The sequence below is a fragment of the Lytechinus pictus genome, chromosome 14 (assembly GCF_037042905.1).
Source record: "Lytechinus pictus isolate F3 Inbred chromosome 14, Lp3.0, whole genome shotgun sequence".
Lineage (NCBI taxonomy): Eukaryota > Metazoa > Echinodermata > Echinoidea > Temnopleuroida > Toxopneustidae > Lytechinus > Lytechinus pictus.
The window spans coordinates 16,596,770-16,612,374 of NC_087258.1; the positions used below are offsets into that span (position 1 = coordinate 16,596,770).

General features: G+C 35.4%; 1 protein-coding gene across 1 annotated transcript; it reads right to left on the reverse strand.

Moving 5' to 3' along the window:
• Window positions 1-5,506: 5,506 nt before the first annotated feature.
• On the reverse strand, window positions 5,507-15,045 carry LOC129275788 (basement membrane-specific heparan sulfate proteoglycan core protein-like). Its single transcript, XM_064109450.1, has 4 exons — window positions 14,367-15,045; window positions 13,555-13,664; window positions 12,306-12,364; window positions 5,507-7,484 (listed from the first exon to the last, which is right to left on the reverse strand). The coding sequence occupies exons 1-4, from the start codon at window positions 14,626-14,628 to the stop codon at window positions 7,304-7,306; spliced, it is 612 nt and encodes a 203-aa protein (XP_063965520.1). The 5' UTR covers window positions 14,629-15,045; the 3' UTR covers window positions 5,507-7,303.
• Window positions 15,046-15,605: the final 560 nt, after the last annotated feature.

The window sequence follows — 15,605 nt, forward strand, 5'->3', positions numbered from 1 at the left end:
CAAACTAATTCCTTCTCGGTGCATAAATGAATAAAAATAACATGCCATGTAATGCACTTATTCAACAAATAAAAATTGTTTTCTTTACAAAAAAAAATTTCCACACACAACTGTTTCCTCACAACAAAAAAGAATGTTTCTTCACATAAATATTTTCTTCCAAAACAATTATCCCAGGTTATACCCCTCTACCCTTTCGACCTTTTGAAAAATCATTTCCATGAGTGAGATATGGATCTTGACATCCAAACAATGATTTAGCCCGAAGGGTTATGTTAACAGTGAAATATGGATGCCAAATGACTTTTCTTCTTCAAAGGCTTAATGCATGTAGCGGCAAAGGAGCAATAACCAAAAAGGAATAAGATGGATCATATATACTGGCTTATGTGTTGAATTTGAACCATCCACGTTCTTGTTACGTTCATTTTTTTTTTCTCTCTTGAAATTTTACAATTCTTCTTATCACATAAATGCACATAAAACTTACCATCCAAATATAAATAATTCAATGCAATTAAAAATATAACAAGTGTAATTAATTTGAATTCAAATTTCAATTTCAACACTTTAACAAATTTAATCAATGAAAAATATTAGCACCTGATGACCATTAAATTAAACAGATCTAATGTAAAAACCTTGGATAAACCTTGGCAGGGTTAATTTCACTGTTTGCTCCATGCACAAGCTAAACATATATGCATGGGTTGACAGGTTTTTTTTTTTCTCCAACTACAGTTTTATTGATTGATTTATGTACAAGCCTTGAATTTTCCCTTTAACTCATAAGAGAGGCAATGGACTTCATTTGTAACTCTGCCTTGTCTTCTTCTCATGCCAATGCCAACATTGCTCAATGTTGGAAAACTTTCAACTGCAAGCATATAAGCTAAGAATAAGAAAATAACTAAGAAATGATAATTGAAATATTCTAGTTCTCAAAGATTTAAAAAAAATTGTATTCAGCTTCTGTGATGGGAAGAAGTAAAGCTGATAAAATCTCTAAAAAATCAATAAGAATAAAGGAAAACTCATTACCAGAAGAAATCAAGTTTACAGAAGATATCTCATAGGAAACTAATTATGTTTATAATGAATATAAATTAGATATAATTATATATATATAATATAAATTATCTGTATATATAACTCCCTCCTCAGGCCCCCCTCCTGCACCCTTACATTACGATGGTATAATTAAATATAATTTGTAATTGTTTTCCGGGAGGGGGGTGCCACAAAGTCAAGCTAAGCTTATATAAAGTGGCAACCCCTGCAACCCTGTCAAACTGTTATGTTAGAAAATACAACCTTGTTTATATAATTTTTATTGTTAACTATTTTAGTATATGCATTTATTTTCTTTGTTTCTTTATAAATTAAAAGTTGCAGAAACAATAAATGAAATGAAATATAGGGATAGTTGAACACTTATTGCAAAGAACACAGCTTCTACCCATTCTTTGCCATCAGAAGAAAAATGCCAAGACCGAGAACAAATACTCCAATTCTTTCTCCTTACTAACTGCAATACTGCCCTCTCTTGTCAACTGTCAGCACAGTGTTCACTTCGGAAAAAGTTGAGGACTGTGGTGTTGTTTATTGGACTTAAATATCACTGAGAACTTTATATATGTGATTTTCTCTTAAAAGGGTGTTTGGGGCTGAAAATAATTATATCTGAATAAATAGAGTGAAATCCACAGAGCAAAGCACTGAACATTTTATCAAAATCTGATGACAAATAACAGAGTTACTGAATTTTAATATTTAACAATAGTTTGTTAAAACAGTTGTATGCAAAGCCATCATGAACATGAAATAGGTGAGCCAATAATGTCATGCCCCCACTTTGTCTTTTCCAATGTTATTACTTGAAATCATACTTATTTCATATTTTCATAAATATATTTACATGTCTCACTTGTAACAATATAAGTTGCAGCAATAATTTGAATAAATACAATTTCATATAACAAAATACAAAAGAATAAATGGGGATATGGCATCATCAGCTTGCTCATTGCATATTCAGGATAAGACTCATAACTGTTCTCACAAAATATTGCCAGAACTTTAAAATTCATAACTTTTTTATTTGTTTTCGGATCTAAATGAAATTTTCAGCGCTCTGCTTAGTGAATTTTACTACCGTATATTGTATAGATATATTTATTTTCAGCCCAGAGTACACCGATTAATGAAAGGAAGCCCAGAGCAATCATCAAGCGACCAACTGTGGACCCCCCCCCCTCTCTCTCTCTCTCTCTCTCTCCATCATAAGAGTTTCCTTGTTCTTTTTGTGCCCATGTGGAGCTACTTGGTAGATTCCTATAAATAGAGTGAGATATACAACGGTCCTACTCCTGGCATTGAAACTTATTTGGTATTTTGAAGGAACTACCTATGGTGTAAGACACATCTGGTTAACATACACCATCAGAAACTGGAAGCCAGACCCGGAATGCTATAGAAAAGTACTACATATTTGTAGAAATCTGTGAAATGTGCCTCGTACTTCCAATGCCATTGCCAGTTTGGATGATCTCTTAAAAACGATATTAAACCATTGCCTTCTGGCAACCTTTACCAAGTCTACTGGGGCTTAAAAAAGTCAGGAGTTAATCAGTGTCTTTTTTTAATGATTCAGTCGCAATACAATGATAAAATAAGATGCAGCAAGGTTTTCCCCTCCATATCAAAATTAATCTCCATGCACAGTATTGGAGGTGAATACATTAATGTTTTATCACTATCATATAAATGGAATATCACTAAATCTGTAAAATCTCTCAGTCAATATTCCCCTTATTGTCAATAGTTTTTGCCATTCCCTTTCTTCTCCCCATTTCTAATCCTCCATCTCTCACTCTTTCCCTCTTAAAATGAACCTTCCTCCCTTCTCCATCTTCCCTATGCTTCTCTATTCTTCCTTGAGCCATCCTTTTCTTCCCTCCATCCCTTTTAATTCTAATCCTCCATCTCTGACTCTTTTCCTCTTGAAAGAACTTTCCCACTTTTTTTGCATTCTCCCTATCCTCCCAAAAATTCCTTGAACCATTGCATTCTTCCCTCCATCACTTTTAATCCTAATAATCTTCCATCTCTCGTTCTTTCCCTCTCAAAATGAACCTTCCTTCCCATTTCCATTCTCCTATCCTTCCCATCATCCTCCTTTTCCCTCTATCGAATCAAATCAAATCCACCCTTTCATCAGCCGCATTCAGTCAAATTATCGGCAACAGTTGCACAGCAACGCTGACAAAATCTGTCACAATTCTCCCCCAATTTTCTAGATCCTCGCAAATCCCCTCACATCAGCAGCTCTCAATATTTTCAGAAGGGAAGACAGGGGAGACCCCCACGTGCTCGCGACTGTCTGTCTCACAAAAGTGCATCCGTGTTGACGAAGGTGAATTCGTTGCAGACGGACCTCACAGCTTGGGAGGTAGATGACTACAGCTGGGAGGAGTAAGGTACATTACAAGTCCTGGATCCACGTAACGAACATTACGCCAGTGACTGAAGTCAAGTCTTGCTCAATATATAAAGATATGAATTAAAATAAAGTATCAAACATCAAGAATGTGATATGAAAGAAATCATACAATGGCAGCCATCCACCAATGATGCAAATACAGATTTCCTCAAAAGGTGGGCTACTTATCAATTTCTCTCATCCATCATTCAAAAACATGGAGAATCAATTTATGTGACAAGAATGAAGCATTCCCAAAAGAGTCACGGTTGTACAAAATAATGTAAGTCGAAAACACAAGGCTTCCATGTAAATTCGTAGGATCATAATTGTAAACACAAACACAGAACTTATGTTACTGCTACAATTATATTTGCAAGAATAACTTAACACAGCAGATTTCTCAATCAGGTTTTTTACGCATTACAACACGTGCCGGGAAGTTAACCACTGGTTGACCTGTATTCTCAAGGTAAAGATGCACTGCGACCAAAGACGAGTGAGAATTATGCAGACAATGACTGAAAAGAGGTTATGCAGAGAACATGGCAAATATATTCACTGCTGAATGATACGTGCCATTAAGCTAAAACAACAACAAACTTGAATCATGGATTCATGCCCATGTTTATGAGATCAAACTTAGAGTGAATGCAACCAAAGACTGGTTCAATAACCTTTTTCTCGCCCTCATCCACCAACCAAATGAAAACAGTATGGTTCTGAGAAGAGGCATCAGTCTTCCAGAATCTCACCGCCATGGGGAGTTCCCCAAAGACTTCAAAGAATGTTGAAAAGAATGTTATTTATCGGCTCAACATTAGCACACATCAAGGAAAATAAAGAGACCTGAACCATGATTAAGTTCTGTCTGGCAACTGAGATCTGGGGGCCTATTTCATAAAACTTGTTATCATAACAAAGTTTTCAAGAACAGTTTAAAGCTACTGAAATCCTCCAATCTGATTGGCTGATAGTAAACCTGTGATAGAATTTGTGCATTTGTTATTAAAACAATTCTTTATGAAAATATAATCCAGTTCTTTTCTTCGTATGCTGCAAAAACACCGGTGTTGATTTAACACCAGCCTGGTATCTATATCGGAACACACCAGAGAGGTGTTGAAACAACACCAGTTTGGTGTTAGGCTAACACCAATTTGGCATTTAAGCAACACTAATTAGTTTTAAGCCAACATTGGTTTGATTCTTAACTGGTGCTATTTCAACACTTCTCTGGTGAGTTTCAATATAAATACCAGACTGGTGTAAATTAACACTGGCATTTTTGCAGTGTAATTTGATGCATAATTTTACAAACAACTTAATGAGACCCCCCGCCCTCTAACCCAGGTTCCGATACCCAGTTGATGCACAAGTGCATTTGTTAAGGTATTTATCCTTATTACCAGGTCCCTCAGAGAGGACCTTAAGCAGTCTGCCCTCTGGTTGCTTGCGTACAAGTACTCATGTTTTCTAAGCAATCAGGGAAAATATATCACCACCAGCCAGCAACACCAATTCCACCTCACAGCGAAATTATATGGACCCAGTACTTTAACAAGATGCGAGAAATACGCTATCAAGATCAATACAATGCTTAGAAAGCCAACAAAAACATGAATGAAAATAAACAAAGAATAACTGTTTTAGAACATTAATTTGAGAGACTTTTTTCAACAACTTTATTCAGACTTGTGACATAAATGCAGGAGGAATTTTCAATAGATCAAAAACATAGTGGGTTTTGAACCCTGGGACTCATGGTTCAAAGTTCACACATGTATCCACTGATCCATAACATTTTCTTCATCACTTTGTCTGAAAACAAGGTTGAATGCAAAAACCGAAAATATTGAGAAAATTCTTCAGCTCAACTTTAGGAGATACAAAGGAACATTATGTCTGAAAATAAATGTGAAGTTCTCATAAAATGTAAAAAAGGGTACTTTTCAAGATATGACGATCCTAGAAAAGTCGAGTGAATGAGTCAAGCCCAGGGGGGGGGGCCAGTCAAATATATTGCTGTACACATGCGTGACCAAAAAAACGTGTTTAAAGAGTGTTTTTTCAGTTTTGGACGCGGGCCGCGCGTGCACTCTTTAAAGGTATCAAAAACACTGATTTTTAAAAAAAGGGGTAGTTTTGAAACACTGGTCAATGGTCATTCGCGGGGTCAAACATATTTAGGGTATGTTTTTTTTCCAAAGCTTTTTTTTAAGACTAGCCAAATGTGTTTAGGGTATGTTTTTCCCTCGGGCTATTATTCTGGCGACAACTTGTTTAGGGGCCAAAATGTGTAAATAAAGTCCATGAAAAACTTGTTTAGGGGGGTATTTTGCACACAGAGAAAAACTTGTTTAGGGAGTGTTTGGAAATCATTTGGTCATTATTGATGTGTACAGCAAAAGATTTGACTGGCCCCCCGGGGAGTCAAGTAGACAAGAAGACAAGACAAGATACCAAGTATTGTCAAGTTTGTCAAATCTAAATCAGACGACCAAAAACGACCATGAGATGGGAATACTCAGGAGATAAGAAAATGTGTCACGACTAGAAGACAAGACACAAAGTCTCATCGAGTTGACTTGGTCAGGACATAAAGACAACAAGACAGGATTCACTGCACCACAGCACAATTACTGTCGGCATGACAAATCTACTGTGTTTGACTGTTATGAACTCTTGGGGTCAATAGAGGAATAAACAATATCCTATTTAGAGGTGTTACTTTCTTGATAAACAAGACAAGGATGTCAAAATAAAGTTATGACATGTTGCACCTGCGAACAAATTGTACTGCCAGGGCTTCGGCAATTACAGTTCTTCAAAATCCAAATGACTTTGCAGAGCAGAAGAATGCAGGTCTCCATAACTCATCACAGGTACAGGGTCGAACAAAGTACAAATTGTCTGCTGAAGGATGTTGATTCCATAAATTGATTAAATTCATTTAAAGATATCTTAAATCAATGATTTCCAATAACTTTCAATTCAAATATTTCTAAATTTCAAAAAAAAATTCCAGGACTTTGCATCTGAAAGATGAATTTTCAAATTCCCATGCTTCCCAGAAATTGATTGGCAAATACGAGCCTTGTAATATTTCAATATATAACCTTGGCTTCATACCACATAGATTAACAATAAATTGCCACTTTCAAACAATGATTCTGATTGGTTGATAATGATCATGTTCTTAACATGCACCTGGTACAGCGATCAAGATTGGCCAGTTTACTGCAAACTTTGCATAACAGGTCCTCTGTGTATTGTAACATGGGTGCTTTTCAAAGCAGTATAAGTAAAAGAGGAAGGAGAAGAATTGAAGTGGAAAAGGAGAAGATGGAGGAAAACATAAAGCGAGGATCATGAAGATAGGTCTATGAAAACACTCCCCATCTTCTACCCCCCCCTACCAACTACCCAAGAGCTGCCCATTCTAAGATAAACATCAATTTTTCAGTCAGTTTCTTTTAATAATTCTGAATATTTTGAAATAAACATAATCCTGAAATCTGTTGCAATTACTGAAATGGAACAAGTTTTATCTCTTGAAAGTATTTTGTTCCCATTTGTAATGTACCCCATCCTCCTTGCAAGTTATGCTTCTCTTGGGGTCCTTCCGATATCTATTTGTAAATTTTGTAATTATTTGTTTTACTTTACTTTTTTAATGGAAAATGAATGTATTGAATAGAAGGCATTATCAACCAATTGCGTGCTTGCTGGAAAAAGATGATCTATGTGTAATGCCTATGGTAATTACAAATTCAGTATTCCATGGGGTATGAGCAAAGTAGAATTTAAGTACTTTTTGTTTCATTTTTTGAATTGATACTTACCTGGAAGGGGTGCGAAATCCAGTTCATCGGGATTAACGGTGAACGATCCAACTTGAGCGCTGTTGACGGCTGTATCTAATACCCTATAGAGGGCGATCTCACTGTAGAACCCGGCACTGCCTAAATCAAACTGTATTACCGTATCACCAGTCCGGTTTCTGTTGGATTAAAAAGAAGAATTGAATGACAATTATGAGAAGATTTTGGAACACCCTTACAATATATTGGATATTTCAGTTAAGAAAACCCATAAAATTTTTGTTTGCCTTCTATTGAAAACACCCTAAAGTACATAAAAGATGACAAATTTATTTTTAACAGATAATTTATCAGACAAGAGTTACACAACTCTTCTGTCTCAGGGTTGTTTTTTTTTCAGGGGAATAATTGTATTTATAATTGATTGCTGAATTGTATAAAATAGGAAAAGTATAATATATTTGCATTTACTTCATATTTATGATTATTATAATACATATTATCTTCAGTTTTTATTCAATTAGGGAGAGCCAGGCATAATTAAAACAAATAAAATATGGTATACAATGCAAATAATGCTATCATTGTGGGTACAAATTACTTTAACAAGTGAAAATTAATAATTTATGCATTTATGCAAATTATCTTATATAAAAGAGATGATACAGGTACTTAAAGTGTGATAATCAGAAAATCTATCCAGTTTATAATTCTATAAGTGTATTCTACAGTATAAATTACTCACACACCAAATTTTAATGCAGATGACACAAGTTTCCATTAACCCAAACCCAAGTTACTACAGCCAAAGATTTTAGTGGTTTAAGAATGGAAAATAAAGTCATATCAACTTTTCATATAGTCATATCTCGCTTTTTTTTTCTTCATTGTTTTACTGCTCATGCTTTATAACTTAGGTCAACTCTATCATTGTAAGGTCAAGAGCGCAAAGTGTTTTAAAGTCCTGAAAACCTAGAATCAAATTACATCACCCATAAACTCAGTGAATACATCATCACCCTTTCTTGTCCCAAAATTACTTTGGAAGCAATTTAGACTCCAAGATTTAACCTCTGTGACCTTTTGGAACATTTTTCAACTCCCACTCACAATGGGGGCTTGTCAAGAGTGATTCTTTACACTCATATTTCTGCAGAATAAAACTTCTTTTTTTTTCATTTTATTTGTTGATTACAAACCCACATAGTCATATACCTCTTTTGAAACAATCCCATAACCCAGATAAAAAAAGGGTTGATCCTTCCATGTGATATCCACGAGCCTAACCTATCCATCCCCACCCCATTCTTGTCTTTAAACCCATTAAGCCTAACCTCAATTTCATCTCAAATCAGCATACATTTAGTCCACCCCCTCCCCACTTCACAGGCATGAACTATCCCTTAACCCCACTTACATCATCTCCAAATCATTTACCCTCATTTTATTCATTTCCCAAACCCCAGCCCCTTGCACAATCCCCTTACTTAACCTTAATGCAAACCCTAGTCAAGACCAGAATTCCCTAGCCTCTTCCACATTTCACTATTTCATTCAGTTTTACTCTTAAAATTATTTTCTGAACAGCACAGTTCACTTCAAAATCAGATGTAGATACCAACTGCCAAAGAAGATAGAAGATAGTTTCAAAAAAGGCCTTAATTTCTTGAAGATAACAACACCAATTAATCAACACATCAATTTATCCACATCCCTCCTCCTGCACCATCCTTAAATGCCTCCTAATTCAGCTGGTAATCCTAAACCCACTTGATACTCTTAAGCCTACTTAAAAAGTTTTACCCATCTCTCAATTTTAGGTCTCCAACATCACACTCCATTTTCTCAGTCATGTAACCCTAGGCCAATCTTAATATAAGTCACTTAACTTAGCTACCTTTACCCCACTGAATTCATCCCCTTAACATTATATAAGTCACTTAAATCATATATCTTTATCCTAGTGACTTCATATCTTTATCCTAATATGAGTCACTTTTAACTTATCTTCTTTTACCCAACAGAATTCATCTCCTTAACCTAATTTAAGTCACTTAACTTATCTTCCTTTACCCACTGAATTCATCTCCTTAACCTTATACAAGTCACATAAATCATATATCTTTATCCTAGTGACTTCATCTCTTTATCCTAATATAAGTCACTTTTAACATATCTTCCTTTACCCAACGGAATTCATCTCCTTAACCTAATTTAAGTCACTTAACTTATCTTCCTTTACCCACTGAATTCATCTCCTTAACCTTATATAAGTCACATAAATCATATATCTTTATCCTAGTGACTTCATCTCTTTATCCTAATATAAGTCACTTTTAACATATCTTCCTTTACCAACATAATTAATCTCCTTAACCTAATTTAAGTCACTTAACATATCTTCCTTTACCCACAGAATTCATCTCCTTAACCTTATATAAGTCACATAAATCATATATCTTTATCCTAGTGACTTCATCTCTTTATCCTAATATAAGTCACTTTTAACATATCTTCCTTTACCCAACAGAATTTATCTCCTTAACCTGATTTAAGTCACTTAACTTATCTTCCTTTACCCACTGAATTCATCTCCTATATAAGTCACATAAATCATACATCTTTATCCTAGTGACTTCATCTCTTTATCCTAATATAAGTCACTTTTAACATTTCTTCCTTTACCCAACAGAATTCATCTCCTTAACCTAATTTAAGTCACTTAACTTATCTTCCTTTACCCACAGAATTCATCTCCTTAACGTAATATAAGTCACTTAACTTATTTTTCTTTATTCTACTGAATTCAACTTCTTATCCTGATATAAGTCACTTTTTCACACAAAATTCCCCTCATACCTATATAAGTCACTTAACTTATTTTTCTTTATCCTACTGAATTCAACTTCTTATCCTGATATAAGTCACTTAACTTATCTTCCTTTACCCTAAGAATTCCTATCCAGAACCTAATATCAGTCACTTCACTTTACTTATCTTCCTTTACCCCACAGAATTCATCTCCTTAACATAAACCACATGTACCATCACTTATCCTCACTTATCTTCCAGTATATTATTCATTCTCAAAGCCTTAGCACAATCCATTAACCCAATTATTCTTCTGTAATATTGACTCCACGTCACTTTGCCACAATTCCTGCATAGCATTATATTGTCTTGCATTTGAAGTGTAAATAACAAGAACTCCATGAAGCCCAATTGTTAGAATAACTTTCTGACCTATTATGACCTATTTCAGACCAGTGGCATATTCACTGCGGATAGATAGGATCAGTGAAGCCCGGATTACGTGAATGATATCAATGATCTTATGTTGATATAAATCTTATCGCCTCATTACGCGGTGAGTGAAGCACAGTGAAATACGAAATACACAGATTAATAACTTAATTCAATCTATTCCTTTACATTATTCTATTCAATTTATCCTCTAAGTGTTGTTCCCATGATATTTTTTGTATGCTGTTTCATATTATTTTCTTTAAAAATCTGTTAACTATAGATGGTAAATATCAAATATAATACTCCTATTTTATACAACATTTTTATCGGATCAATGGCTCTAAGTGTTAGGAGGGTTCTTAAAGAGATATATAAATTTCCAAAACTATTATGAAAATAACCCTCTACTACTGGCTTATTATTCCACTTCCCCCACAGTAAATGTAAAGATGCAGGGAATAATTTTTCCTGGTATTATCGTAATTTGTTCCACATTTTGTATGACTGCTTCACAAAACAAATTTTGATAAGCATTTTTTTACATAGGACTGTACATAATAGAGTTGAGAGATTTTTCTCTCACAACCAGAAATGCTAATCAAATTTAAAGATGAAATAAATATTCCCTGCAATGTATTTCACTATAATAAACTCTCAAGAAACAGTATTAAAATGCATTTATAGTGCTCAAGCAATTTTTGAATTTGTTATCATGTCAAATACGAGCAGAAAATTACTCGAATATAATTGTGTTTACATCGAGCAGGAAAATAAAATTGACACTGCATGTTTTTCTCATGATCGTACTGTCTTATTTGACCAGGGGAATGACAGAGCCATAATGAAAAACAATTATACCAAACGACAGAACGCACAACACAGATTATCTTGTCCGACAAATAGCTTTATGAATAGATAAGAAAAGCTGTTTGCTCTTGCAAATCGATTTGCAACAACGGTTTACGAGCTACAATAAACTTGATTTTGATACTCTCTTTTGATAATTTTTTTTAGATAATATTTCATGGATTCCTGTTAAGGGATTATGAATGGGTACCAATTTCAAGAAATATGAAAATTTCATTTCTAAAATCCTCCCAAACCTCATTACATTGCCTTGATCACGCTCTACCGATCACAAATACCAGATTCAATTGAATTACTCTTTTTCTTTCAAACAGTTATCTGTCGATTTATAGAATTCAGTATTAAATAGCAAGATTTGTGGGAGCTTTCGGTGAGATGAACAGAAAAGAAATTGAGCATGAAACTAGTATTTGAGATAGTGTTAATGTTTTTGAAAGTTTTATTTGAGAGAGCTTGTATATTTTCAATTACATGCATACTACCGTTGATGTGTAGACTTAAGTCAGGTGGAAATCTTTTTTAATCCTTTATAATACATTTTCCATCTTTTTATCCTTATTTTTCCTCATTGTTTCCTAATTTTTGTTCTGTTTGATGAATCTCACATAATCTCACGTAAAAAATAGGAATCAGTTCATTGGGTTAGATAATCAAGCTGAATCATAGGATTATCTGAAATAGAACAGAACAGAAGGATTTTAATAATAATATACAGTTCTTGTATAGCGCATATCACATTATGAATAATGTCTCTATGCGCTTCCAAAGGACTTGGATATTATTACCCCAGCTGTAGCTTGGCAGCCGTAATTACTAAGATTACAGCGATTTTGTAACTTGAGATGACGTGAACAGGTGGTTGTTCAATGCTGTCGTGGAATACTTACAAAAATTGCAAGACTGTTACAAATTGATCACCGGGAAGATCTGCATATAAGGCCTCGACCTATTAGGGATGAAGAATAAAAAAAATAGATCATTTCACCATTCAATAAATAATAATATAGGATTTGTATAGCGCACGTATCCACCTTGCTAGGTGCTCAAGGCGCGCCTATATTACCCCGGCTAAGCTAGTCTACCGATTCCGGTGCGCACAGCTTTTTGAGAAATTACTTCCTGCCGGTACCCATTTACCTCACCTGGGTTGAGTGCACCACAATGTGGGTAAATTTCTTGCTGAAGGAAAACACGTCTTGGCTTTGAATCAAACCCACGTCCTTCAGAGTGAAAGACGAGAGTCTTAACCACTATGCCACGACGCCCCCACGTCGTGTGGGCTTGCTTTTGTATGATGCAAATAAAAGAATTTGAAACCATTCGATCGAGTGCATATCCACTAGTATATCCCATTCTCAGTGGCCACTGTGTTTTTTTTTTTCATATTTATGCTTCAATAATACTTTGTAATGAAACAATATCAACAATTTTCAGTGATATAATTTTGCATCTATATTGGCAGTTTTTAATAGACAGCCCATATTGACCAATTTAAAAAATAAGAGGTGGGTACCCCCTTCCCATGGATTTTCCCTCACAATGTATTTATGGACTACTCACAGTTCATCATTAACACTTTAAAAGATGATTTGATAAATTCAGCATCAAGAGTGTTTTAAACATCCTTTAAAAAAAAATAATATGCAACATTTAAATAGCGCTTAATATTAATGTTTCTAAGCGCTGCATACTATTACCCCGGCGTCAGCACAGCTACCCTGATCAAACACTCGAGCATTCAAGGAATTCCTTCCTACCGGGTACCAATTTACTACACCTGGGTTGAGAGTAGCAAATGCAGATAAACGCCTTGCCAAAGGACGCGAGTACTGTGGTGGGATTCTAACCCCAGACTTTGTGGTTCAAAGTCCGGACACTTACAATATCCACTGAGCCACAACACCTCGCAGATCATCAGAGGACCTCTAGGAAGAACAGATCCATTATATCAATGGCTCTGAATAGAGTGAGCCATCTGTATCTCTTTAAAGTATTTTATATAATGATAACATTTGTAGTTTATTTTTCATATTTGTAAAATATTTTTTGGATTTTTATGAGGTAAATAAGACGAAACCAAACCAAAGTGGTGATTAGCTCCCCCTCCCCCTGAAAACTCTGATCATGGGTACTTACCGCTAACCTAACGCTTTCTGAAACATCCTGAAATTTGGTTGAATTCCTTTGCTGCAGCTCTGGAACAAACTGCACATTTGTGAGGGTGAATCCTGATCTATAGTAAATGACTGAAAGGAAAGGAAATATATCGTGAACGTCAATATCTCCTTATGTATTTTAGAATTTTGTGTCCAAATCATCTTCATTGGCCAAGTCCATCCAATCTAAAATACATTTTTCATATGACTATCTTTATTATGTATATCTAACTTGAATCATAACATAACAGATCTCCATCTAAAGATATAACAGCAAACAACAATTTTTTTTTACTTTACGACATACATTATTTGTTATAAAAGTCCTTTAGATGCTTCACAACTCCAACTTTCTTAACTACATAGTAACATCTTGTTATAAGGGTTATTTACATAGAAAATTATCAGAATTGCAAAATTGTATATTGTTCTAGCTGAAAACAAAACTGAATAGAATTTTTGCATTCGATATAGATCACAAGTTTTATGAAACCAGTGTTCCGTAAAACAGAGGTTAGAGTTTAATCGTACGCATGATTTTCATGATTAGTTGTACATTGCAGTCAATGCAATTAATCGTTGAAAAAAATCTATATAATGATTACTAAGCTTTGTGTTAGTGGCTCCAAGGTCCCATAACACAAAGGTTAGCGATTAATTGTACGCTTGATTTTTACGATTAATTGTACGTTGTAGCCAATGGAATCAATCGTAGAAAAATGTACGACGATCATTGCTAAGCTTTGTATTACGGGCCACAGGTGAGTGTATCTCATGAAGATGTGGACTTACCAGAAACGGGTGGTAGCCCACTCCCGGACCCCTCCACAAGATCCTCATCGTCCGTCGGTGTCACCTGCGTGAACACCAGCCGCGGCGACGTGATGGAGTTGGGATTGGCCGACGTGATGCCACCGGGACCGTCGTTCAACGTTTCGGGTGGGTTTCCCCCGCCGCTGCTACTTGGTTGGTCTGCTTGGTTTGAATTTGGTGGTGGTGGCGCCCCCGTTGCCGACTTGGCCTCTGCGTCACCACTAGAGGGCATCGTGTCCATGTAGAAGTCTTGTTCTCCACCGGTAAGGGGGAGGTAGCCATTGGCTGGTAGGAATCCATCATCCTGGAGCAACGATAAAAAAGATTAAAATGAGGATTAAACTCAAATTGAAAATTCATGGATTTTGCCTTCTTCTCCTTTGAGCATCTTGTAATAATAATAATAATAATATACAGTTGTTGTATAGCGCATATCACATTATGAATAATGTCTCTATGCGCTTCCAAAGGACTTGGATATTATTAACCCAGCTGTAGCTTGCAGTCAATCTAGTGAATTTTCTTCAGGTTAAATCACAAACTTTGAACCACAAATCAATGTACATGTATGCAAAGTCCCAGTTCTGTCTCTTCAGCTAGCTATCGAGTTATATTTTTGATCAACATACAGTGCACACGCATTTCAAGGAATAAATTCCTGCCAGGTACCCATTCACCTCATCTGGGTTGAGTGCAGCACAATGTGGATGGATTACTTGCTGAAGGAAACTACACCATGGCTGGGATTTGAACCCACGACCCTCTGTTTCAAAGTCCAGAGACTAATCCACTCGGCCACAACGCTCTTGTAAGAGTAATGGTAAAACTGTGAAGTGATTTTCAATCAATTTCTTCAATAGATTTGGTCTGTACAAATCATTCAACAGATCTGACAGATTACTACTAGTATAGTAACTGAAAATAGAACGCTCTAGAGAAAATATAATGCAATGTCACTTCCGCCGAGTGGCAGTGAACATGAATATTTGGGGTAATAATCACTGTTTTCACTTTTTAGTCAAATGATTCAGAAAATGTTTTGATCTTTTCAGCTATATGAGTCAAGTTTGCAATCACATTAATCACTCCTAAATTCCCCGGTGGTGCATCCTCTATTCAGGCCGGTGATGGATACCAGGGCCCCTCGTCTTACAAAGAGTTACAATTAATCCGATCAACCTCAAGTATATGAAAATCTATCAATGTCATAATTTCTCT

What these genes read in the sequence shown, in the direction of transcription:
- LOC129275788 (XM_064109450.1), bottom strand. Translation starts at nt 14,628, where the DNA reads ATGGACACGATGCCCTCTAGTGGTGACGCAGAGGCCAAGTCGGCAACG. An exon ending in CAGAAAGCGTTAGGTTAGCG is followed by an intron (nt 12,365 to 13,554) that starts GTAAGTACCCAT and finishes CATCCCTAATAG; the next exon opens with GTCGAGGCCTTATATGCAGA. An exon ending in GTAACAGTCTTGCAATTTTT is followed by an intron (nt 7,485 to 12,305) that starts GTAAGTATTCCA and finishes TTAATCCAACAG; the next exon opens with AAACCGGACTGGTGATACGG.